Source organism: Xyrauchen texanus, chromosome 2 (assembly GCF_025860055.1).
Source record: "Xyrauchen texanus isolate HMW12.3.18 chromosome 2, RBS_HiC_50CHRs, whole genome shotgun sequence".
Classification (NCBI taxonomy): domain Eukaryota; kingdom Metazoa; phylum Chordata; class Actinopteri; order Cypriniformes; family Catostomidae; genus Xyrauchen; species Xyrauchen texanus.
The window spans coordinates 7,262,949-7,287,324 of record NC_068277.1 but is presented as its reverse complement, the minus strand read 5'-3'; the positions used below and the strand labels follow the sequence as shown (position 1 = coordinate 7,287,324).

The 24,376-nt window shown below is 38.8% G+C and overlaps 1 protein-coding gene across 1 annotated transcript in view; it reads left to right on the top strand.

Annotated features, from left to right (window-relative positions):
* Nucleotides 1-24,376, top strand: part of myo9aa (myosin IXAa) — a 185,454-nt gene that overhangs the window by 135,806 nt on the left and 25,272 nt on the right. The window contains 15 exon segments of the mRNA XM_052146821.1: nt 1,384-1,579; nt 5,139-5,255; nt 7,674-7,740; nt 10,942-11,070; nt 11,178-11,217; nt 11,669-11,791; nt 14,858-14,938; nt 15,042-15,152; nt 17,601-17,723; nt 17,867-17,945; nt 17,948-18,015; nt 19,253-19,545; nt 19,875-21,326; nt 22,435-22,525; nt 22,756-22,953. Coding sequence (XP_052002781.1) covers nt 1,384-1,579; nt 5,139-5,255; nt 7,674-7,740; nt 10,942-11,070; nt 11,178-11,217; nt 11,669-11,791; nt 14,858-14,938; nt 15,042-15,152; nt 17,601-17,723; nt 17,867-17,945; nt 17,948-18,015; nt 19,253-19,545; nt 19,875-21,326; nt 22,435-22,525; nt 22,756-22,953 — 3,168 coding nt within the window.

Below are 24,376 nucleotides of genomic sequence, written 5' to 3'. Positions count from 1 at the left end.
TTATGGCCACCATGTACCCATCCTCTGATGGCTACTTCCAGCAGGATAATGCACCATGTCACAAAGCTCGAATCATTTCAAATTGGTTTCTTGAACATGACAATGAGTTCACTGTACTAAAATGGCCCCCACAGTCACCAGATCTCAACCCAATAGAGCATCTTTGGGATGTGGTGGAGCAGGAGCTTCGTGCCCTGGATGTGCATCCCACAAATCTCCATCAACTGCAAGATGCTATCCTATCAATATGGGCCAACATTTCTAAAGAATGCTTTCAGCACCTTGTTGAATCAATGCGACGTAGAATTAAGGCAGTTCTGAAGGCGAAAGGGGGTCAAACACAGTATTAGTATGGTGTTCCTAATAATCCTTTAGGTGAGTGTGTGTATATATATATATATATATGCAACATAATATACACAATATCAAGACATTTATTGATGGAATACTCTGAATTTGAACATTTTTCAAGAGCTAAAATGTGAACAATATGATGAAAAACTAATTAGTGAAATTTGTATTTTTGAATTGTACCTAGAAGGGTTGCTAAAATGTTCCTTTACAATTAAGAGTAAGCTGAGAGAGAATTTATTTCATACAGTATATAAGCAAAATGGACATTGTTACAGATAAATGAAACCCATATGAATCGATATTAAATCAGAATCGAATTGAGAGCTTGTGAATCAGAATCTAATTGAATCTGGTAATCCAATATCCAGTACTAGTTACAATGCAAAAAACGTTATGCAAAATATAATTATTATATATATATATATATATATATATATATATATATATATATATATATATATATATATATATATACAGTATATATATATACAGTATATATATATATTTGGACGTTAAATGGAGAGAAAAACCTGATGATTTAAAATCTCATGTAAACACGAGATTTCATGTTTTCTTGCATTGTCAGATTTTTTGGAATAAATTATTTAAGCAGTTAACAGCATATTGGTGTTCATGTAAACGCGCACTGTGTTTCTACCAGCATTTGTTATGCAATTTCCCATAATTTGCATAAAAATACATTGATGGAATCCCAGTTGTTGTGGGCTGGATTAGTTGAACAAATGATTAGCGTTGGATTATTTCTCAATATTTGGTGTATTTCTAAACTTATCAGAGTTTGGCAGACGTGTGTGTCTGATTCTCTTATTTACAGTAGAAAGAAAAGAAGCTTTCTTCATGCATTACATAATGCAGCTTTACAGGCTTAACGTCCTCCACACCGATGTTTCATTCGCTTCATTGAGTACATGATCAGTAGTGTGTTGGCTGATCAGTAGTGTGTTGGCTGATGAAATGGAGATAATAATGACACTGTTATTTGACTGTCTGTATGACCTTCTGTTCCAGGACTTCAGGGAGAAGAACACAGATCACATGCGGCCGGACATTGTCGCACTCCTCAAGAGCAGTAAGAACGCCTTCATCTGTGGCCTGATCGGTATCGACCCGGTGGCCACCTTCCGCTGGGCTGTGCTCAGGGCATATTTCAGAGCCATGGTGGCCTTCAGGGACGCTGGCAAGAGATATGTCGAGAAACGAAGCGGTAAGTTTAATTAAACCGATTTTTGAGACAATGCATGGCACACTGTCTATATAAATATATGATCTGGAAAAAGTGCTAAACACAGTTGCAGGACTAGGGCCATCAGTAATATTCTTGTTTATGTTGTGCTGTCAGCTAGCGGCATAGATGCAGCTTTACACAAGATCATACGTTTTCTGTTACCAATGCCATTGTAGAATTATTACAGGGATTTATTGAGATAAAGCGAGTAATTTCTTGCTGTTTAAAGGTTAGCAGTATCTTTAAAGGAATAATTTGATTGTAATATACAGTGTGTACATTTGCTTTCGAAAGGTTGGGTTGCATACTTGTTTCTGCTACAACTTGCTCTGTGGTCTATTCCATTTTTAAATGCATTTTTACATGTAGTGGCAAGAAAAAGTATGTAAACCCTTTGGAATAACCTGAATTTATGCATAAATGTGTCTTAAAATCTGGTTTGAACATCATCTAAGTCACAATAATGAACAAACACAATCTCTTTTAACTAATAACACACAAATTATTGTATTGTTCTTGTACATACTGAATACATCATTCAAACATTCACAGTGTAGGTTGTAAAAAGTATGTGAACCCCTAGGCTAATTAGAGTCAGGAGTTGGCAAACCTGGCATCCAGTTAATGAAACAAGATTGGAGGTGTGGTTTAAAGCTACTTTGACTATTTGAGTGTGCTATTCATAAGAAGCATCTACTGAAAGCATTAAACAGGCTTGGCATCCATGGCATGACACCCCGAAGGAAGCCGCTGCTTTCCAACAAAAACATTGCTGCAAGATTGAAGTTTGCCAAAGACAACCATGACACACTACAACACTACTGGGAACATTTTTGTTGACTGATGAAATTGAGGTTGAATTGTTTGGGAAGAATATGCAGCACTAAGTATGGTGTAGAATGGGCACCACATACCAACATGAAAACTTCATCCAAACGGTGAAGTACTGTTGAGGGAGCACCATTATTCGGGGACTGCGCAGTGGCCTGGAACGCTTGCCATCATCAAGCGGAAAAATGAATTCCCAAGTTTATCAAGATATCCGACAGGATGATGTCAGAGTGGCTGTGCACCATCTGAAGCTCAGTATAAGTTGGGCAATGCAGTGGGACAATGACCATAAACATCAAAGTAAATCCACAAAAAAAAAAAAAAAAGAAAATCCACCTTTTTGAGAGGCCCAGTCAGAGCACAGACCTTAACCCAATAGAGATGCTGTGGAATGACCTCAAGAGAGCCATTCATACCTGACATGCTAAGAATATGGCTGAACTGAAGCAGTTCTGTAAGAAGGAATGATCCTGAAAATTGTGCAGGTCTTATGCGCTGCTACCAGAAAAGCTTGGTTGAGGTTAATGCTGCCAAAGGAGGATCAACCAGTTATTAAATCCAAGGGTTCACTTACTTTTTTCACAGCACTGTGAATGTTTAAAGGGATTTGTTTTAATGAAGACATAAAAAAAATATAATTATTTGTGTGTTGTTAGCTTAAGCACATTGTGTTTGTCTGTACATTTTATGACCAATTAATGCAGAAAACCAGCTAATTCCAAAGGGTTCACATAATTTTTCTTTCCGCTGTGTGTGTGTGTGTATATATTTATACACACACACAGTATATATTACCACTATAAAGTGACATCGCTGTAATTGAAAGAGACTTTGAGAGACTCGCAGTGCACAAACCCAATAAATCGATAATTCTGTTTGTTGTCGACAATTTCCATTCACATTTTTTTAATGACTTTTATTGATTAATTGTTGCAGCTCTACTCAGAAATCCTTTTTTCTTTAAATGCAATACTTTTACATTTAGATGTGATATTGTGACTTTTTCTCATGGCTAACGCTATCATTCCTATTCAGTGTATCATTCAGGCTCACATACAGCTGCAGTGTAAATAAAAATTAGAATATTCGTCGAATTTACGGGAAAAAAGATACAATTTGAATGCTGAAACTGTGCATTAGAAGCACTGACGCTGACTTCAGATCGATCTTCATTCTTGTACTAAAAAAAGGCTAGACTCAGCACAACAAATACAGTTTCACAGAAAGCAGGTGTCTCAAGATGCTTTTTAAATTCTTTTTAATTAGACACAGCATCTAAAAAACTGTGCTCCTGCACAAGATACTGAATAAACAAAAACAAAGCGAAACAAAGACGTTCGTCTAGCACACGCTTGCATAGTAAAACTAATGGATGGTTGCAAAAGCGTTCTGTGTGAACAGCCCCTTACAGTTGGTGGAGGTCTTTGGCCGTTGCGTCTTGCTCATTTATAAGCATTTCTCAGATTAAACAATGAGTTGTTTAAATCAGGAAAGATGTTCAACTTGGAAATGTGTGTCTCGTGATCCTTTCTTTCGGTTCCAGTCTGTTGTGTTTCATCTGATTGAACAGCCCCTAGCCTGGGCTCATTGTCTGAGCCACTTTACCACTGACTTCAGCCGGATACCACTGCTATCTGTGAATATATCTACCCTACATATAACTGTAATGATGAAGCTTGATTCTGGTGTATTATACTGTGTCATCAGTGCAAGTGTACCAGCATGTGAAGTGTCTATTGAAGGGTTGAGATTATGGACCAAGTAAAACTTTCTATTTATTTATTTTATGCACATTAGCTGAAAATGAAATGCTCTTTTTTTTTTTTTTTTTTCTTTTAACAGCAAGGAATGTTCTTTGCAATAAAATAGCATGCTGCTGAATGGTTTATATATTTATTGCACCCTCTTGTGGACTAAGGAAGAAACGGCAATTTAAAAATCAGCTGACTTTAAAATTTGCTTGTTGCCATTTACTGTTGATGTTTTTAAAAAGCACCTCTGACTTCGTTATATAACTTTGTCAGCCCAGCTCCTCCTGCTTCAATGCTCTTGCCCTGCTCTTCTGCTTTTCAGTATCTATATGCCTGTCTGTCTTAAATAAAATGTTGTTGTTGTTGTTTTCGGCCTCATTACTTTAGTTAGATCTTAGTGCTTTGATGCTTCAGCAGTCTAAATTAAACTTGTATGTGATAAAAATGTATTTGTATTTTATTTATGATAGTGTGACCATCAAAAGTCATTTTCAATCTGACATTTTCAATTCCAACTTGGGCTATTTTCCTATGTGGACATTTTTTTCCAAATTGACCAGCATGAACAGCCAGGTTGGTATTCATGGCATTTTTTAAAGTACGTTTAATTTGTCATATCTGTACGATTTGATATATATTTTAACGGCATGAACTACATCGGCTTGTGATGTGTGCATAGCCATTGTTTAAGCTTCATGAAAGTGCGACGAGTTTACAACAGGACATCTATTTCTCATTCAGTTGGTACTTGAAATGACATTAAAACAGATTAAATGAATTGATCCTGAAAGTCATAATTCAGATATTTGGCCAGAATACGCTGCAATGTGGACAAGACTTTATGCAGGCAGTCTGACTCTACTCTTGTAGACTTCACATCTTATTTCTCGCTATGTAATCTGTCTTTTCTCTCTCTTCTCTCTCTTGTGTGTGTGGTTTGTTTTTGGCTTCTGAAGGGCATGATGATGCTGCTGCTCCAGTTGTGAAAACTGTGGATAGCTTTAGTTTTCTGCATCACCCTGTGCATCAGAGAAGCTTAGAGATCCTGCAGAGGTGCAAAGAGGAGAAATACAGTAAGCTGCTTTTCCTTCATCTCATCTCCTCATTTCATGCACCCTGGGCAGAGGCAAGAGGGTCTCAGTCACTTAGCCCATTCAATTGTACCACTATGGCTATGTATATTCATCTAGAAATTCCTAAGTATATCTGACCCCTGGAAATCACCTTTATTTTTGAATTTATTTTTAAGTTCAAATGCAAAAGCTACAACAACAGAGGACTTAACTATTCAACTTGTTCAGTAGTTGGCAAAACATACAGTATTAATCCGAGCTCAAGCTAGCAGACTTTCCCTCATGTCTCTGTGCCCATCCGTCTTGCACCTGTCTTGCTTTCCTTGCATGATGTCAGGGTGGGTGTCTGTCCCTCACTAACAGCCCTTTCTGTGGGTTCAGTCCAGCATGTATGCCTCTCGGGCAGCCCACCGCTCTCCCCTCACTGGAGCCCCTGTTCTGAACGCTCGCACCCCAGCACGACAACTCCAGCTGAGGGAACGCGCTCATTTCTCTTTCCTTCTGAGGACAGCGGGCTCATGATAGGTCTGCTTGATGGAGGTAGTTCAGATCATAGACTATACACACAAAACACAATTACAAAGCAACAGAACCTCTTTAAGATTACAGTTTGTTTGAAAACAAAAGCAGTCTGAGAATCGGATCAGTAGCTGATCTTTATCAATATATGAATCCTTCCTGTTGGGAACATCTCCATCAAAATTCATTGTTGTGGTTACAGCTGGGCGATATATCTGAAAAAGCATATTGGTAACACTTAGAATATGTTTATTAACATTTGTCAACATGAACTAATGGCACTTTTCCACTGCACGCTACTCGCTTTACTTTTCTGAGCGTGCATTTCCACTGCAGTTTAGTGCCATCTCAACGTAGGTGTGATCATAGGCTGATCGTCATAGTTGCGGCGCCTCTACTGCTGCGACATCATCTTAAACGCAACACAAACTGACCAAAACAATAACACGACCGCTAGCTGTAAGCTACTAGCTCATTGTGCTGCATAAGGCAGTTGTTGCATGGTGATTTTACACAAGTGTAACAGTTAAATTGGTCTGGTTGTTTTAGAAGCTTCTAGTAGCTGGTCAACTAAATAAAGTGAAGCTTTCAAGCAGAGTATAGAGTAATAAACAACGTAGCAAAACGTACCATCCTCCACCGTCAAGGGCACTCTCCCTCCCATTGCTCGCCGGTTTAGATAGCGTCCATTTGTTCGAACCACTTCCACTTTTCCTTGATGGTTCTGTAGTCACTTTCAAGTTTTTCTTTTTACTTTTCCCTACACTGTTGGTAGGTCCGGTGGTAGCCGTGTGCGTCCAACAGCTGAGACACTTCCTGAGAGACTTTTTCGTTTCGCTCATCGCTAATGAGTGGACCGTCTGCACCTCGTTTATTGACCATGGCGTGGTTTTGCGCACTGCCATTTCTTTTTTCCCAATGCGAAAGTAGTGTGAACAAATGATACTGTTATCGCTGTTGCTAACTGTAAAACTAGCGGGTTGATGTCGCGCGTCAGAAATCCAGTGGCGCTGGTAGTGCCGATTCTCCCTGACCAATCAGTGATCTTCAGGATTTTGACGTCACATTTAGTATCGGCTCGGCTCGCTTGGAACTCGACTGAGGTGGTACTAAAAAAAGTATCAGGTACTATCCACAGTGGAAAACCCCAAAAAAGAGAGTCGAGTTGTACCGTGCAGTGGAAAAGCCCCATAACAATGAACGACGTCATTTATTACATATGAGTTTAAATTGAAAAGTTGTTTTTAATGCATTATGAACCTAAACAATGACCGGTTTTATTTTTAGATTTATGTTAATTAGCATGTATCAAGATAAATAAATGCCGTTAAAATGTTGTTCATTGTTAATGATACTTAATGCATTTACTAATTTTAACAATTTCAAACTTATTGTAAAATGTTACCATTGTATCTAAATATTTTTCTGCCTTTTTATGCTTTTCGATCTATTTATGCCAAAATGTACATATTTGTAAAGGGGGATATTTATTTATTTATTTATTTGTCATTTTGACCAATCAGCCTTTGCTGCCAAGAAGATTCAAAATATTTAATCAAAGCACTAATATACGCTTTTATGTTGCTTATTTTTAATCATCAATATAATACGAGTCTAAAGATCATTTTCTATGTGAACATACTGTATGTACCCAATCACTGTGCACTGTATATGTCACACTTAATGATTCTCAAAAGCATGTTTCAAGTAATTCACATCTAATCGAATGGGCAAACATTTCATCCCTTTAAACTACAGTGGATTAATCAACATTCTGTCAATCTGTTCTTATGAAATCCATGATACCCTCTCATACTGAGAGCGCCATACTTTTACTCATTCATATTTCTGATGTGTCTCGGAGCTGTCTGGTTGTACAGGCTTTGTGATGTGTTACAGGTGTGAACAGAAAGAGTCCTCGCATGCCACTCTCTGACCTGCAGGGCAGCAACGCACTTTATCAACGGTAAGACCGACTTTACTCTTTTATAGACCCTCACAGTGTCCCCAAAGACTATTTAAACACTTAGAGAATTGTTTTCATCATTAAAAGGCGATTTATTCTGCGTTGAACCTACGCCATAGCCTCTTAACAGTAGCCTACACAGCATTTACAGCTCGCCGTTGATGTGTCTGCGTCGATCTGCGAGAATACTGCATTTATTTATTTCATAAATAAAAGCTAGATAATTTGTGGACCCAAAAATATTTATCAAATTGTCGTAGTAAATGAGTAGTAAAGTTTGTGAACATGTTGATATTTAGGAAAATCGAATTTATTGCACATGTTGCCACCATGCAGACAGAAAATAAATCGGGGATATTCTGTATGCTTTCTCTTGAGTCAATGAAATTATATTAAATCAATATTTTGGCATACTTTCATGCTTCACGCCGACAAAACAATCATCAAATGAATTAATTACTCGCTTGACCAACACAAAATGGGTTTCATTTTAAAAATTATAAAGCTGGGCTTTATATGCATATAAGCAATATAACCAGCTCTTAACAAATGCTTTTTTATTCCCTGGCATATTAGAAGTGTTCCTTTTTCTTACCGTATAAAATATGATTATTGACTGAACACCATACTGTCAAACATACGGTCAAAGCAAACAAGCATATTGTTTCACTCCAGACCAATTATATATCGAGTAAAAGCAGTGAAAGCACAGAGTTTATAAGTTGTAAACAGATGTGGCTTTTTGTCACGTTTTCACTTGTAACTTCATCAAATTTAACAGAATGTAAAAGCAGTAGATGTATTCGGGTTACCCTGAGTGCAGATTAAAACGAGCCCAAATGCAATGTGATGCATAGATTTTAAAATCGTCACAATTGTTTTTTTAAAGCTATCTCAGATATATTTTAATCATCTTGGGGGAACTTGTCTCTGGTTACAAAGCGGACCAATCACAGCTGTTGTGGTCAGCGTAGACGCAACATTTTTATGCTAGTTACATTTTTGGAGAGGTGATGGAAAATAGAATATAATCTTTATTGCCACTTAAATGTGAAAATTGTTGCAGATGCAGCTGTAACATACTATGCATTAGACAGTGACCATGATAACATTTACTAAAGATAACGGTTTATTCCAGGGTTATGCAGAAAGCGGCGTTATGAAACGGCATGTAAATGCGTGCTCCATTTTCCTTTCATTTTAAAATGATTAATTGAAAGGGGTTTAACGTATGCTTCTGCCAGAGCGGCTTATGTGGCCATATAAACACAAAAGCAGCATTCTTATATGTTTTTAAAGGGTGCACATGGTAAATATGTGCTCAAGTGCGCCGGGGGAATCCCGGAATTTGGTGTAAGTGGGAACTCCACTATTGCAGGGCAATGCCACAGCAGGTTGTGATTAAAAAGTTAAGGAAACTGCACAGCACCAACAGTGGGACATCTGGAAATAAAGCAAAGCAACGGGAAAGCAAAATAGTGAAGTTGTCCTAATTTTGGCATATTGGTTATTTGCACCAGTGTCACAGGCATATGTCATTGCATTGGAGAAAGCTGCCTACCGATCAAGCCACATGTATACAAGGGTGAAGTGTATGCTGCTTGAACAGCGTATGTAAACACGAACGCCACTTTCCTGTCTTTAGCAGCTTTCTTGCAATAAACAGCTTTTTGGTGTCCATGCAAACAAGCTCAGTATATATAAGACAAGTTTGCAATACTTTGTGCAATGTACATGTAATACAATACATTATCCTATATAGAAAGCAATGTGCAATATGCTGTACAATTCAGTAGGCAAACTAATAAATATACAGTCAGAGACATGAGATGGTTTGAATATTTAGTTTTATCATTTGTTTATATTTTGAGTATATGGCATATACAGTGTCACATGACACATGTTCTCTCAGTGAGGGAAATTAAGTGTGTATGATGAGCCCCTGGTCAGTACTCAAAAGGCTTGTTAAGTTCACTTTGTGGATGTAGAGTTACAGTAAACCCATGACTGTACAGTTACCCACAGACCGGCCCAGCTCTTCCCGACCTCATACTTTCTTAATGACTGTATGACACATAGATTAGCCCTGATATTCAGAACAAGTGGCAATGTTGAACTCACAACTGCTCTATTGTTGTACTGTAAAAACCCTCTAATGCGTTTTGCAACCCTACACACTTTTTGGGTTACTTAGTGACCACTAAACATTAGGAAACTGCAGCTGCTTCCTATGTGATGTCATTGTGTAGATATTTGCCCATTTGGAGGACAGGCCCTGGTCTGATGGGTAATCACTCTCAGCAGGGTTCACGTGCACATGTTTCAGTGACCTCCTGTATACAGAATTTTGTTACTAATAAATTACTGTCCGCCACAGCTGGAGGCTTTTCCCTCCCTGTGTGCTGTTTAGCCTCTGGTTTTGGTCTACTTAGGGTTTTTCCAATGGTAAAGAAGAATGGCCGATTTAATGCCAATATATTTGAGATGAAGGCTAATGCACATGTATACTGTACATTTACCGAGCACTTTATTGGGAACACCTGTACACCTAGTTATTCATGAGATTGCCTAATCAGCCATTGCATAAAATCATGCCGATATGGGTCAGGAGCTTCAGTTCATTTTCACATCAACCATCAGTATGGGGGAAAAAATTTGATCTCAGTGATTTTGACTGCAGCATGATATTTGGTGCCAGACGGGCTGGTTTGAGTATTTCTATAACTGCTGATCTCCTGTGATTTTCATGCACAACAGTCTGCAGAGAAGTACGGCCTCTGCGGAACGCTAATATATTTCCACAAGTGCCTGTGGCTCATATAGCTTTATGCAGTGGTATTATTTACAGTCCCTATGCTCAGCATAATCATGCATGCCAGAGGATAAAATCAATAGAAGTCGGTGGACTGCCTGTTATAATGAGAAAACACCTCTGGACTAGAGGAGAAACAGACTCTTACAGACCCCCTTAAAGATGTTAGACCTGATTGCACACAATGTTCTCCAGGGTCCATTTCACCTAACAATATAAAAGTCAAGCCTTACAGTATGTGTACCTGTAATTTGTACAGGTACACAGCCTCTTTTCATCCTGTTTACTTGCATCGTACAGTACACCGGTTTTTAGTTCCACAAAACTCTTGAAAGTGGTGTTGTGTGTTTGTGTCTTTTTAATATGTATGTTTATGGTGTCTCTGTCAGGGACGGCTGGAATGGACGTCCTGGGAGGCAAAACCGTCTGTCCTCAGCTGGATCTTTCAGCGAGGAGGACGGCATCTTTGTCAACTCCACCAGCAGTAAACTCCTGGAGCGAGCTCACGGCATCCTCATGTAAAACGTTCACTGCCTCTCAACCAATTTAAATGAACTGTTTCATACAAATTATGGAAGCTCATAATAACCGCTATAATTATTATTACTATTATAATTTTTTTCAGGAGAAATAAAAACTATAAAATGAAACCAAGTCTTCCAAAGGTACGAATAACACCTCTATTAATTTCTTAAGGAATAGATCACTCAAAACGAAAATTCTGTCATCAGCTACTCGCCCACTTTTCACTGGAGAACATGAGTAATTTCGTTGAACATAAAAGGAGACGTTTGGCAAAATGACCTTCCTCATAATATAGTGTTGAGTTTCTCACACAAAGCACAAGAAGTCTACTTTTATGATACTTTGGTGATTTTTTGACCTTTTAGTGCATGACAGCTGCTGTCACTATATACTTTTGTTTTATGGAAAAGATCAGCCTTGACATTTTATCTAATATTTCCTTTTGTGCTCCATGGAAGAAAGAAAGACATATGGGTTTTGAACGATATGACAGTGAGTCGAGTGAGACTAGAGTTTCCGTTTTTGGTGATTTTGTCCTTTAACTGATCTACATAAGCTTGTGATGAATTATTATTTTTTTTTTTTATAAAGCACTTGCTGGATGTGAAGTCACTGAAGTACCTGAGTAACCTGACATTACACGACCGCATCACAAAATCCCTGCTGCACCTTCACAAGAAAAAGAAACCGCCAAGTATTAGTGCACAGTTCCAGGTCAGATCTCTCTTTCTTTTTTTTTCTTTTTTTTTGTGGCCTTTTTGCCACTTTTATTGATTCAGATGAGCCTCTCAAGAATGTAATATTTCACCCTCAAAGTCCAAAGAAACGAGTAATAAATTATAAGACTTATCCTGTCTCGATTATTTGTATTTTATTGTTATTAAAATCAGCATAAATTGCAACAAATACATCATTTGAAATAAAAATGATTCATTATAATTATATTTGATAATTAATACCTTTACAACAAATACATAAGAATTTATTAATAATATAAATATATTATTTATTAAATTGTTAAAATAATATATAGTGCATTCAGAAAGTATATAGACCCCTTTATTTGTTTTACATTTTGTTATGTTGCAGCATTATGCTAAAATACTTTCAATTATTTATTTTTTTCACATCAGTCTACAGTACACTCCATACCCCATAATGGCGAAGCAATAAACAGACTTTTGATAACTTTGCTAATTTATTAGAAACACAAAAATGAAATATAACATTGACGTACGTATTCAGACCTTTGAAATTGAGTTCAGGTGCTTCCCATTTTTCTGGATCATCTTTTAAATGTTTCTACACTTTGATTGGAGTCCACCTGTGGCCTGTAAACCAGGCACCGCTCATCACCGAAGGTTCACCTTTCAAGAGGACAATGATCCTAAACACACAGCCAAGACAACGCAAGAGTGGCTACGGGACAACTCTGTGAATGTCCTTGAGTGGCCCAACCAGGGTCCGGACTTGAACCCAAACGAACATCTCTGGAGAGATCTGAAAATGGCCGTCCATCGACGGTCCCATCTAACCTGACAGAGCTTGAGAGGATCTGCAGAGAAGAATGGCAGAAAATCCCCAAATCCAGGTGTGCAAAGCTTTTCGCATCATATTAAAAAGACTTGAGGCCGTTATCGCTGCCAAAGGTGCTTCAGCTAAGTACTGAGTTAAGGGTCTGAGTACTTATGTCAATGTGATATTTCCATTTTTTTATTTAGTTTTTTTTTTTATCTGTTTTTTGCTTTAGTTTTTGGGGTGTTCATTTACGTGGTGTACAACATTGTTTCTTCCTCTGGGGTTGAAGATTACATGTCCCTGTAGTGTGTTATGGATGGGGACAGAGAGCTGTAAACATTGACTGTGGGGCCTCTGGCAGCGGGCCTGCACAAATGTGTAGATGAGCTCACTTCCCGCATCCTGTTCTACATGGCTCTCACTTAGGGAAGAGAGAGTGAATTCCTGACCACCAAAATAGCTGCTTTTCCAGCTTTTCTCTGACTAGAGAGATACAGGCATGGCAAAACGAAAAAACAAAAAACTAACATTATATTTTGAATTACAATGAGACTGAATGAGACTGAATTGGACACAATGATTGATTGTTTTTTTATTTTATTTATTTATATATAAAGATAGATTAAAATTAATACAAAATAATGAATTCATAATTTCACTTTATTTAATAATTAATACTTTAACTAAAAAATAAAAAAATAAAAGTTAAAGGTTAAACCACTGGATGCATTATAGTAAAAATTATAAAAAATATATGTTTTTGAGTAAGAGATTTATTAAACTCAGCATAAAATCAGTTTAACAAATGCATAATACATTATCATTTTAATTTAAAATATAATAATAAATACTCTAAAGAAATACAAGCATCTGGACACAGTACAGTGATGAGAATGAAAGTGATCTATATGAATTACATTTATGGATTAAGCATAAATTCAGTGCAACAAGTAATTTGTTAGTAATTTTATTATAAATATAAGTTTTGTTATATGTCTGGATGCATTACAGTATTACAGTTATGCAAATTTAGAGAGAAAATCTGTTTAATTGTCCAGAAAATGCAATGTTACAATGCAAAATATTCTTGATTATATAAATGCTTAGTTTTCTTTAAGCAATTGTAAAGGGATTCATGGAAAGGAGGCAAGAACCGGCTTGACAATATAAATAATTGTTTAATATAAAACTTAAACAAACAGACAAACACACAAATGTGTCGGACAGCTGTCTGTAAATCTCTGTCGCACTGCAGCTTCCAGTCTGCCTTTATCCCTCTCTGAGGCTTGATTAGGGGCGGGGTCTGCGGAATCACGACCCGGCCCCTGCCTTCCGCCCTGTCCTCTTTCCCTGGGGAGGGGCGTGTCTAACATCTGCCGGCATGTCATCCCCGTCTACCTGGATGAGGGAGGGGACAAGGGGAGGGAAACAAAAAAATCATAAAAATGTGGCACCCACACCCCGTAACGGCGATCGTGACAAATTATTAAAACATTTTAAAAAGAGAGGGAAATGCCCTGCCGTGTCTCGGGAAACAGAAGAGGTCTCCCCCGCCCCTGGCAGCGGTTCTCCCACTCCAGGCGGTCAGCCAGGAGCCCCTCCCCGCTCACGGTCGGCGGTCTCATACCCTGCAGTGTTTCAGCGGCTGGTAGGGGTCTCCTCCGCCCCTGGCAGTGGCCCTGACCGCTCCAGACGAGCGGTTAGGAGCCCCTTCGTGGTCAGTGCCCGTTAGTCCGCTCTCAGGCGGCTGGGCTCCTCCATCCTCCACCGGATGGCCGCGGTTGCTCTGTTGGGGTGGATGGTAGTGGCGAGGACTCTACTAAGGTGCATCCCTCCTCCTTCCAGGATTTCGGCACAAGTGTAAAGGGATTAATGGAAAAGGAGGAGGCGAGAACCAGCTCAACAATATAAATAATAGTTTCATATAAAACTGAAACAAAAAGACAAAGGTGTTGGACAGCTGTCCATAAATCTCTCTCTCTCTCTGTCGCACTGCAGCTTCCAGTCGGCCTTTATCCCTCTCTTAGGCTTGATTAGCCTGATTAGGGGCGGGGTCTGTGGAATCACGACCCGGCCCCGCCCTCCACCCAGTCACAGCAATATATATATATTAGAAAGGACAGAAAGAGGATTGAAAAATGTGGCGAGCTGGATTTAAACTTATGCTGTCCTCATAGATGTACAATATAATTTACTTAACAGGTGACTGAATGATTGTTTGTTTATTTTTAGTTGCTCATATGTGGTGTTTTCCCCTTTAAGGCCTCTCTTAATAAGCTAATGGAGACTCTCGGTCAGTCGGAGCCGTACTTTGTGAAATGCATACGATCAAATGCAGAAAAGGTTTGTGCATCCATGAGAAGATTTCATGTTTGTTCACATGCAGTCAATCATATGGACCTTCGTCTTTACTCTTACAGTCACTTATATCTTTGTTTCCTCTCAGCTCCCACTGCGTTTTCATGATGGCCTGGTTCTGAGACAGCTTCGCTACACAGGCATGCTGGAGACCGTACGGATCCGACAATCTGGCTACAGTATCAAGTACACTTTTCAGGTGAGACTGATGCACATACAATCATTTTACTGTTTTTACTTACAATTGTGCATGTTGCTCTGGGAGAACACATGATTTAAATGTTGACATGTTATAGTCTTATGCAACCAGACCATCAGCATAAAGTCTGGTCTGTTTTGAAAAAGCTTGTGGCAATTTTGTGTGCAATATACATCAGACGGTCATTCAACAGTTCATAGGCGTGCTGTCTGAAACCGAGACTATGAGTGATCTTGGAGTATCATGGTGTGGGATGTCCTTTGGAGCGTGTACTGTACATGGATGAGTGTCATCATCTGTAGCTCCACAGCTAAAATCATTATTTCCAGTTGCTCGTTTCCACTTCTGGGTGTGTCTTGGGATTTTAACCACTCTTACTTTCTACTCTGTGAAACATGAATACAGCACAGAAAAATGTAATGATGTAATGTGACTTTAAATGATCAGTTTACTCACAATGAATCCCTGATGACTGAAACATTTAGACCTCACACAACAGTCACTATTGCTCTTACTCATCGTGAGGGAATTGAATAACTAGGAATCCTAAGTATTAAACTTTGCAAGTTAACTCAGGTTGCACGTTGGTCAATTACAATTGTCACCTGAGGGATAATAAAACGTGGAAAAAATCTATATGTAAAAATAAGAAATCAAATTTCTAGAAATGAGACAAAATTGATTTTGGACACATTGATAATTTTTATTTTTATATTATATAAAATGTAAATAACATATCTTTTTGTTTTCTGAAATAATTAAAAGATAAAAAAATACAAAGTTAAAAGTAAAACATCTGGACTGATAACAGCAAGTATTAAACATTTGACAATAACAGGTGAAAAAATCAAAAGGAAAGAAATAAAATAATATTTAGAATTGCAGTAATGAGACAGAATTGAGTCCAGACAATTTATTATAATTTGTTTTAAATATTGCTATTAGTATATGATATTGCAATTTAAATGTATATCTTTTTATTTTCTGAAATGTGTGAAAGGTCAAAAATACTAACAAGGCTAAAAGTAAAACATCTGCACGGATTACAGTAGTGAAGTATTAAACTTTAACGTGAATTAAAGGGACAGTTCACACAAAAATGTATCTCATCATTTACTCACCCTCCTGCCATCCCAGGCGTTTATGACTTACTTTCTTGTGCTGAACACAGTTGTTTATTTTAAAGAATATCTCAGCTCTGTAGGTTCATACAATGGAAGTGAATGGTGGCCAGAACTTTGAAGCTCCAAAAAGCAAATAAAGGCAGCTTAAAAGTAATCCAGTGGTTAAATCCATGTCTTCAGAAGTGATATGATAGGTGTGTGTGTGTGTGTGTGTGTGTGTGTGAGAAACGGGTCAATATTTATGTTTTTTTTATACTATAATTCTCCTCTCTAACAGTAGGTGGCGATATGCACAAATAATGCAAATCACGAAAGAAGAAGTGAAAGTGAAAGTGAAGATTGATAGTAAAAGGGGCTTAAATATTGATCTGTTTCTCACCCAAATGTATCATATCGCTTCAGAAGACATGGGTTTAATCACTGGAGTCGTATGGATTACTTTTAAGCTGCCTTTATTTGCTTTTTGGACCTTCTAAGTTCTGGTCACCATTCACTTGCATTGTGTGGACCCACAGAGCTGAGATATTCTTGTAAAAATCTTCATTTGTGTTCAGCAGAAGAAAGAAAGTAATACACATCTGGGATGGCATGAGGGTGAGTAAATGATGAAGGAATGTTTATTTTTTGGTCGAACTATTCATTTAACTTATCTTGCACATTTGATGATTATAATTTTTGGGACTTGAGCCATATCTAAAGACCAGAATATCATAAAGACTTTGGCATGGGCTCTTTTGCACTTTGGCTAGTTAGCAACCACCCAGAACCCCCTTGCAACCACCTAGCAACCATCCAGAACACCCTAACTACCAAATACCAATGTGCTAAAAACACTCAGAACAGACCACATGCCTTTCACAACACATTATACATGGGCAAGCATTCTTAATAAAATGTAAAATTGTAGTTTTAAGCTCTGCACCTTGCGTCGTCTTTGTGGAGCGTCTAGTAATTCCTTTAAGATATGAAGTGGGTGTAACTGTTATTGGTGGATATTGAAACGCTGGGCTCTCACTATGCACACACAAAGACTGAGTTGACACAACCGTAATGAAAGTGGCCAGGAATAATTGCATACACACAGCATCTGTCCACCCCCAGCAGTCTGCATTAGAGGAGACTTCAATAAGTCATACAGAATAAGGCAAACCTTGACAGTGATGTTACTGTTCAAAAATATCCCCAGTGTTTTTTGGCCTCGATGAGAAATGTCACCTCCAGGTCACTTCAGGAAGTGAATGTGAATAACTTTTGTATGCAGGCCATCAAAAGAAAAGGTTCATTTTGGGTCTGTTGTGTAAAGTGCCTGTCTTGTGCCCTGCAGGACTTTGTTCGACACTTCCATGTGCTGTTACCAGAGGGTACCTGCACCAAACAGGAAGATATCCGACGGTACCTGTGCCTGGTGGATCTTGCTCCCGAAGGGTTCCAAGTGGGCCGTACCATGGTAATTTATTTTCCACTGTTAAACATCCAAAGCTTTTTTTCAGGATTATGCATACCGCCCTTTTATGGTTCGCTTTGTTGGAAATGCATACTTTGTTGTATGCATTTGTCATGTTCCTTCATTTACGTGTGCGTGTATGGCAGGTGTTCCTCCGTGAAGTGGAGCGACAGCGAATGCAAGACCTTCTCCATCAGGAGGTACTGCGTCGGATCATTAATCTTCAGCGCGTTTCAGAGCTCTTCTAGAAAGGAAGTATTTCCTCAGAATGAGACAAGCTGCCTGCCAGATACAGGTATGTCCAGTGACATCACTTAGAACAGTAAGCTTTATGTTTGTCAATATGCCTTAAACAAAAAGGTAACTGCTTCTGTAGCGTGAGATATATCTATAGATGAGAGTGGTGGTGGTGGTGTAGTGGGCTAAAGCACAGAACTGTTTGATCCCCAATGCCACCACCATTGTGTCCTTGAGCAAGGCACTTAACTCCAGGTTTGCTCCGGGGGGATTGTCCCTGTAATAAGTGCACTGTAAGTCGCTTTGGATAAAAGCATCTGCCAAATGCATAAATATAAATGTAGCGTGGGACAAAATACCATAGTTAACGCAGTTACTACTTCTGGGAAACTAAAAATCTTGTATAATTGTTGTATATTATTGTGAGATCTCTATGAAGGGTTCCAACTGTCATGAAAAACCTGGAAAAATCAGGAAATTTGATAATTGGGATTTTCAGTTGTGTTAAAAAATATGTGGTAACACTTTCTATGAAGTTCATATTTATTATGCATACGTGATGTCTCATAATACACCTTATAATATGTTATAACTGTAACCACAATTATGATGCATTATAATACTTACCTATTCATAGTGATACTTTAGAGTATAATGCATTATAACACAAGTGACATCCAATTTTATCTGCAGAAGATATAATGAATTATATATTTGTAATATATATTTACGTAAAGTGACCAAAGCAATGTCTTCTTATAAACATCCATAATATATCTTGAATAGTTTACAAGACATTACAAGTCATGCTGGGAGTTATATACATTACACATGCACATGCACAAAATACAAAATAACACACATTTGATGTAAACACTTGTAAAGCTACAAGGTTCAAATATATCAGAAACTCTCTCTTGAGATATGTATGTATGTTGATCACACATATAGCCAATCTTCTTGGATGTAAAAACAAAGAAAACAAAATGTTGCTTGTGTTATAATGCATTATACTCTAAATTATAACTATGAATAGGGGAAGCCTTATAATGTATTATAAAGTTTTAACTTATAACTTATTATAAGGTGTATTATGAGACATTATGAATGCAGTTTAATGTATGCATAATGCCTTATAAATATGGATTTCATAGAAAGTGTTACCAAATATTTCAAAAGCTAGAAAATGGTTTTTGTAAGTGCAATCTCAATTAAACTGTTTTCAAATGTAAGTAATTCAACTAAAGCTTTTGCACTCCTTTAATCTTAGCATGCTGTGTTGTTTCATATTATAGAACTGGTGGAGGTGCTGTCAGTCGATGCAGAGGGATGACATTCGTGTCCAGCAGGAGGCAGCACTCTCTATCCAGTCAGCCTGGAGAGGCTTTAGAGAGAGGCGTAGACTCTCACTCTGGAGGGAAGCAGCCGTGGTTATCCAGAGAAACTGGAGGCTATATCGACGGGGCAGAGCAGCCCTCTGGATCCAGACTGCCTGGAGGAGGTACAGGGCAAGAGAGCTCTACCTCCAGCAGCGTGACATCACCATTCACCTGCAAGCAGCAAGCAGAGGATATCTTGCAAGGCAGAGGTACGCGACTGCCCTTTCTAGGTTGCACTACTAAAGCAAAACAACTAACAAAGACTTAAAACGACATAAAAATGCTAAAATTAAAGGGATAGTTCACTCCCTAAACCCATCAAAGAAATTACAAGTTCTAAGAGACTGAAATCAGTCATAACTTACTGTGTAGATGTGTAGTTACTGCATTTTGCCTTTGTAGGATCTGTTTCACATTGCTTGTCTTATAGCATGCATGGTGTTTGAAGCTTGTTTGCTTACGTGCATCCTGTCTTGCAACCAAAGAGGTAGGCCTTTACAAAATGCAATGTTCTTATGGGATGCTTTCAAATTTTCAGATTTCTTGAACTTCAAGAGCAGAAGTTAAAAAGCACTCAGTTGTCAAATGGTCAAACCAGTCCATTAACAGAAGAGGAGAAGTGTAGAGTCATGGGTTTGGATCCAAGCATGTGGGAAGGCTCCTACGAGGAGCAGGACAGGAATAAACAATCCCTCGCTGGTGCAATTGAAGTGTCTGGAAGTGATGCACCAAGAGAAACTTTGGGACAGTTGGAGCCGGAGATGAAAGGGGATACGGCAGTGGTGCAACCAATATCTGAAGTGACAATCCGCGAGCGACCTCGCACTCTAGAGGATCCCAATCACAGGACACGGGCCAAACGGGAGAGTCGTCGAATGCGAGAACTAGAGCAAGCCAAATTTAGCTTGGAACTTCTTAAGGTGCGGACTACCGGTGGAGCCTCTCCATCGGAAGAGAGACGCTGGTCGATGGAGCTGGTCAGTGAGATCGCTCACACTCCTCAAGGTACCCCGGACAGCCAGAGCTCAAAAGGCAGCTTTGAGCTACTCAATATAGACGACTCTCTCAAAGAAGACCTTGGTTCTCCTATGTCTGTGCCAGAGCAGCAGGATTTATTCCCCAGCATTCCCATGCCTGCTTTGCCCTCTGACACTCCAGAACCTAATATCTTTTCCGAACCAACTAGTGAACCGGAAGCTCCCAAAATACCGAACTCTCTCCCAACCTTCTATACCACTCCACCAGAAAGCAGCTCTCTAGTCATAAAGTCTAGCATAAACTCCACCACTCCACGACCTGATGGCTCCAGTAAGCCTGTGAAGGACAAGGAGTCCAATCGCAGGCCAATGGTCGTAGTTATTAGTATGCAGAAGGAAACCTTGTTAAATGAATCAGATGTGAAGCCTCCAGAGATCCGAGACAGTGCCGCCCAAACCAGTGAGCCACCCAGCCCAGCACAGCCCAGCAGCGACAGAATTTATTTGCTGGAAAAGCTCGAGAAACTTAATGAGGAGATGCAGGAGCGACAGAAACATCAGCAGCAGCAAAATGAAAAGGATATGATGAAGCAGATCCGTCTTCAGAAGCGTATCCTGGAAGAACAACGTAGGCATTTCGGCCAATACGAGAGGGAGATGTTTGAGAAGCAGAGATCTGAGGCTCTGCAAAGGATTGAGCAGAGTAGACAAGACAGTTCTGGAGGAAAGCCAGCCATGGACAGAGGTCCTGCTCCCATAGCCCAGCCGGAGCCTGACCTCACCTCCCAACCTCAGGTCCGGGAAAATGAAGTTGCTCCTTCAATATTCAAAGACCAGCCAAAGGACACCCGAAAGGTACCAGAAGGGTGGGCACCCAAATTGACTCTGGAGTCCAGAGGTGATGAAACTAGGAGAATAATGAAGAATCCGTCCACTCACAGCACCAACATTAACATGACAGAGAGGTCTGGAAACCTATTCTTTTCTCCAAAGGCCAAGGATTCCCTCTCGAAGTAAGTGGTGATCGTTTCCTGACCTCTCTAAACATGGTAGAGGGTACTAAATTCGAAATTCAGTGAATTCAATTGATGGTAACTTGCAGTCTGAATCATCAATCTTTTTTGCACGTTTTTTTTAATAACTTTAACTTGACAATGTGCTCTAAAAATGCAAGACACTGAAATGCAATGGCCAAAGATATCTGTTGGACATACATGAACACAACATCACCCCCAACCCCCCCCTTACTTAAACTTCTCCAGTAGTCAAAATGACTAAAACGCCCATCCATAATACATACATAAAGGGATATTTCAGCCGATAATGAAAACTTTTTCATAATTTACTGACCATGTCCACGTTATTCCAAACCTGTATGACTTTATATCTTCCTTGGGACACAAAAGCTGCAAAATGTCTTCAATACAATGTTTTCAAAAGCTTCATTAAAGTAGTCCATACAACTTGTGCACTATATTCCAAGTCTTCTGAAATCATTCAATAGCTTTGTTTGTAGACCTCAAACCTTGTGTGAATCTTGAAGCATCATTTTTGTATGTGTACCATTGTGAAATATGGTGGAATTACACATTTTCATAGAATAATGATATCTCACAAAGTTGTAGTATGGTTTTAGAAGACTTGGAATATAGTGCATAAAGTTGCGTTCACACTGCAAGCTACTTTGCCGCTGCATGTTGCCAGTGGCTGGCGGTTGGGTCGCTAGTGGGGTGTATGGAGAGTCTAAACAGCACTGTTTCTTTACTATTAATATTATTATTAAAATATTAAGATCACGTGAGTTCTACCATCTTCTCTCGTATTGGCTGTCGCTCCCAAAAGTCGCTCTTCATTTCTCAACTTTCGCTGGACACGCCCACATACGGTCGCCGTCGCTCGTGTTGCCGGAAGTCACCAGCTCTCATTGAAAATGAATGAGATGAGGTCGCTGACAGCATGAACGCAGCTTAAGGTGTACTACTTTTATGATGCTAATTTTGGTTCTGCTCGTGTGTTCCATGGAAGAAATAAAGTTAGTAAGGTTTGAAATGACATGAGGGTGAGTGAATGATGACAGAATTTTATATATTTGAGTCCTTTAACCTCTTGACTCTGTTCTAGATTGGATAAGGACTTTGTCAAGCAAGGGAAAGCACCAGGAGTCCAGAGTGAAGTAACCGTCTTGGGTTACAAGTCAACAAAGGCTCGTGAGGTAAGACAGACAGACATGTTTCAATGGCAATCACATTTGAAACTTGAGGTCATGGCAGATTTTGAAAAGCCTTTTTACAATCCACGCAGGTCTTTTTAAAATTTTTTCCTTTAATATTTATGTACATTTGTTTTCGAAGTCTCACTGCCTCAGAATAAGGCATTGGTCACAACCTGCCCTTGTTGTATAGGGAGCATCTTCACTTGTGTTATTATCATTTGATTGATTAGGTCGGCCGACCTGGTCATAAAAAAGCCCGCATGGCACGGACGCGCAGTGACTTCCTGACCCGTGGTTCAAATGCTCCGGGTGAGGGGGAGTCAGAGAAAGAGGAGTATGATGAGACCCCTCTATCTCCAGGCACACCCCTCCCCAAACAGGACTCGGAGGAGAGCGCACTAGAGGCTTGTCACATTGACTCTGAAATGGTAATTGAACGGCCTGAGCTACGCCATGCTGGCCCAGCAGCAAGACCTTTCTCTACCGCTAACTCCAGAAGAACCTGATAGAACGCTTTACTGACCACCTGAAACGCTTCTAAACTCCCTATCCGATTGTGATATTTAACCATAGATGGAGAAAAACTTTTTGAGAACTATTCTCATCTGTGATGGCAGGCACTCTTCTGTATGCACATAGAAATACTGTTAACATATATAAGAGTATATATTCAGTTGTGCATTTCAATTAGGGCTATCAATATATTTAAACGGGTAATCGTGATTGATGTCTTTTCTCTAATCATATATATTTTTTCTTTGAAAATGTTGTGAATTCTGTTCTTACACTGAAAAAAAAATTCATTTTCTTAGTATTTTTGTCTCGTTTTCTAGCAAAAATGTCTAAATATCCTTAAAAAGAAAGATTAATTGGCTATAAGCACAATAACATAAGATATTAAGTCTTGTTTTTCATGAATAATGTTCATTCTTAAAACAAGAAAAAAAAACACATTTAAATGAGATTTATGCTTAAAACAAGAAAAACTAATTGCCAGTGGGGTAAGAAAAATGTATTAAATTCAAAGGAGTTTATTTATTTATTTTAAATACGAGTTTAATCAAGTTTATTTATTTATTTTATTCCACTTGTAAATCTTTTTTTCTTGATTAAGAATAAACCTCATCAAAATGTGTAATCTGGCATACCGGGCATTTTCCCGGTGGGCCGACGCACTTTTGGACCGATCAGGTGCGGAATGTCCATCGGGAGAATCGAGCGGGCCGGTGGTTCGGCCGCAAAACGTGCCATAATGAGCCGCGATAAGCAATAATGAGCCGCTGCGTTATGCAGAACGGACCACAAAACGGTGCCACGATATGCAGTAAAGGACAGGGAACCCCCCCCCCCACACCCGATGAACAATTGGGCCAGTTGCCATGTAAAATCCCGGGCCGATTTCACTTCCCAGTCCAGCCCTGGTCAACACGGTGATGTTCCAGTACAAATGTCTAAATATTCTTAAAAGAAAGGTTTCTTAACTTAAAGCGAAGTGACATAAGATATTAGAATAATGCTTAAAACAAGAGAAAGTGGAAATTGTAATGAGGTTTGCCTAAACAAGAAAAAACTGTTTTCCAAGGGGGTAGGAAAAATAAACTTAATGCAAAGAGAAAAGTTTATTTCTTTTTTTACCCCATTTGTAAATAGTTTTTTCTGGTTTTGTTGACAGCAATTTTCCAGTACAAATATAATTAGTTCACTTTAAGCAAAAAAGTTTTATGATGTTCATTTTTAAAACAATAATAAAAAAAAAATTATCAATTAGGCAAGAAAAACTAAATGCAAAGGAAAAACAAGTTTATTTATGATTTATAATACTCCATTGGTAAATAGTTTTTTCTTGTTTTA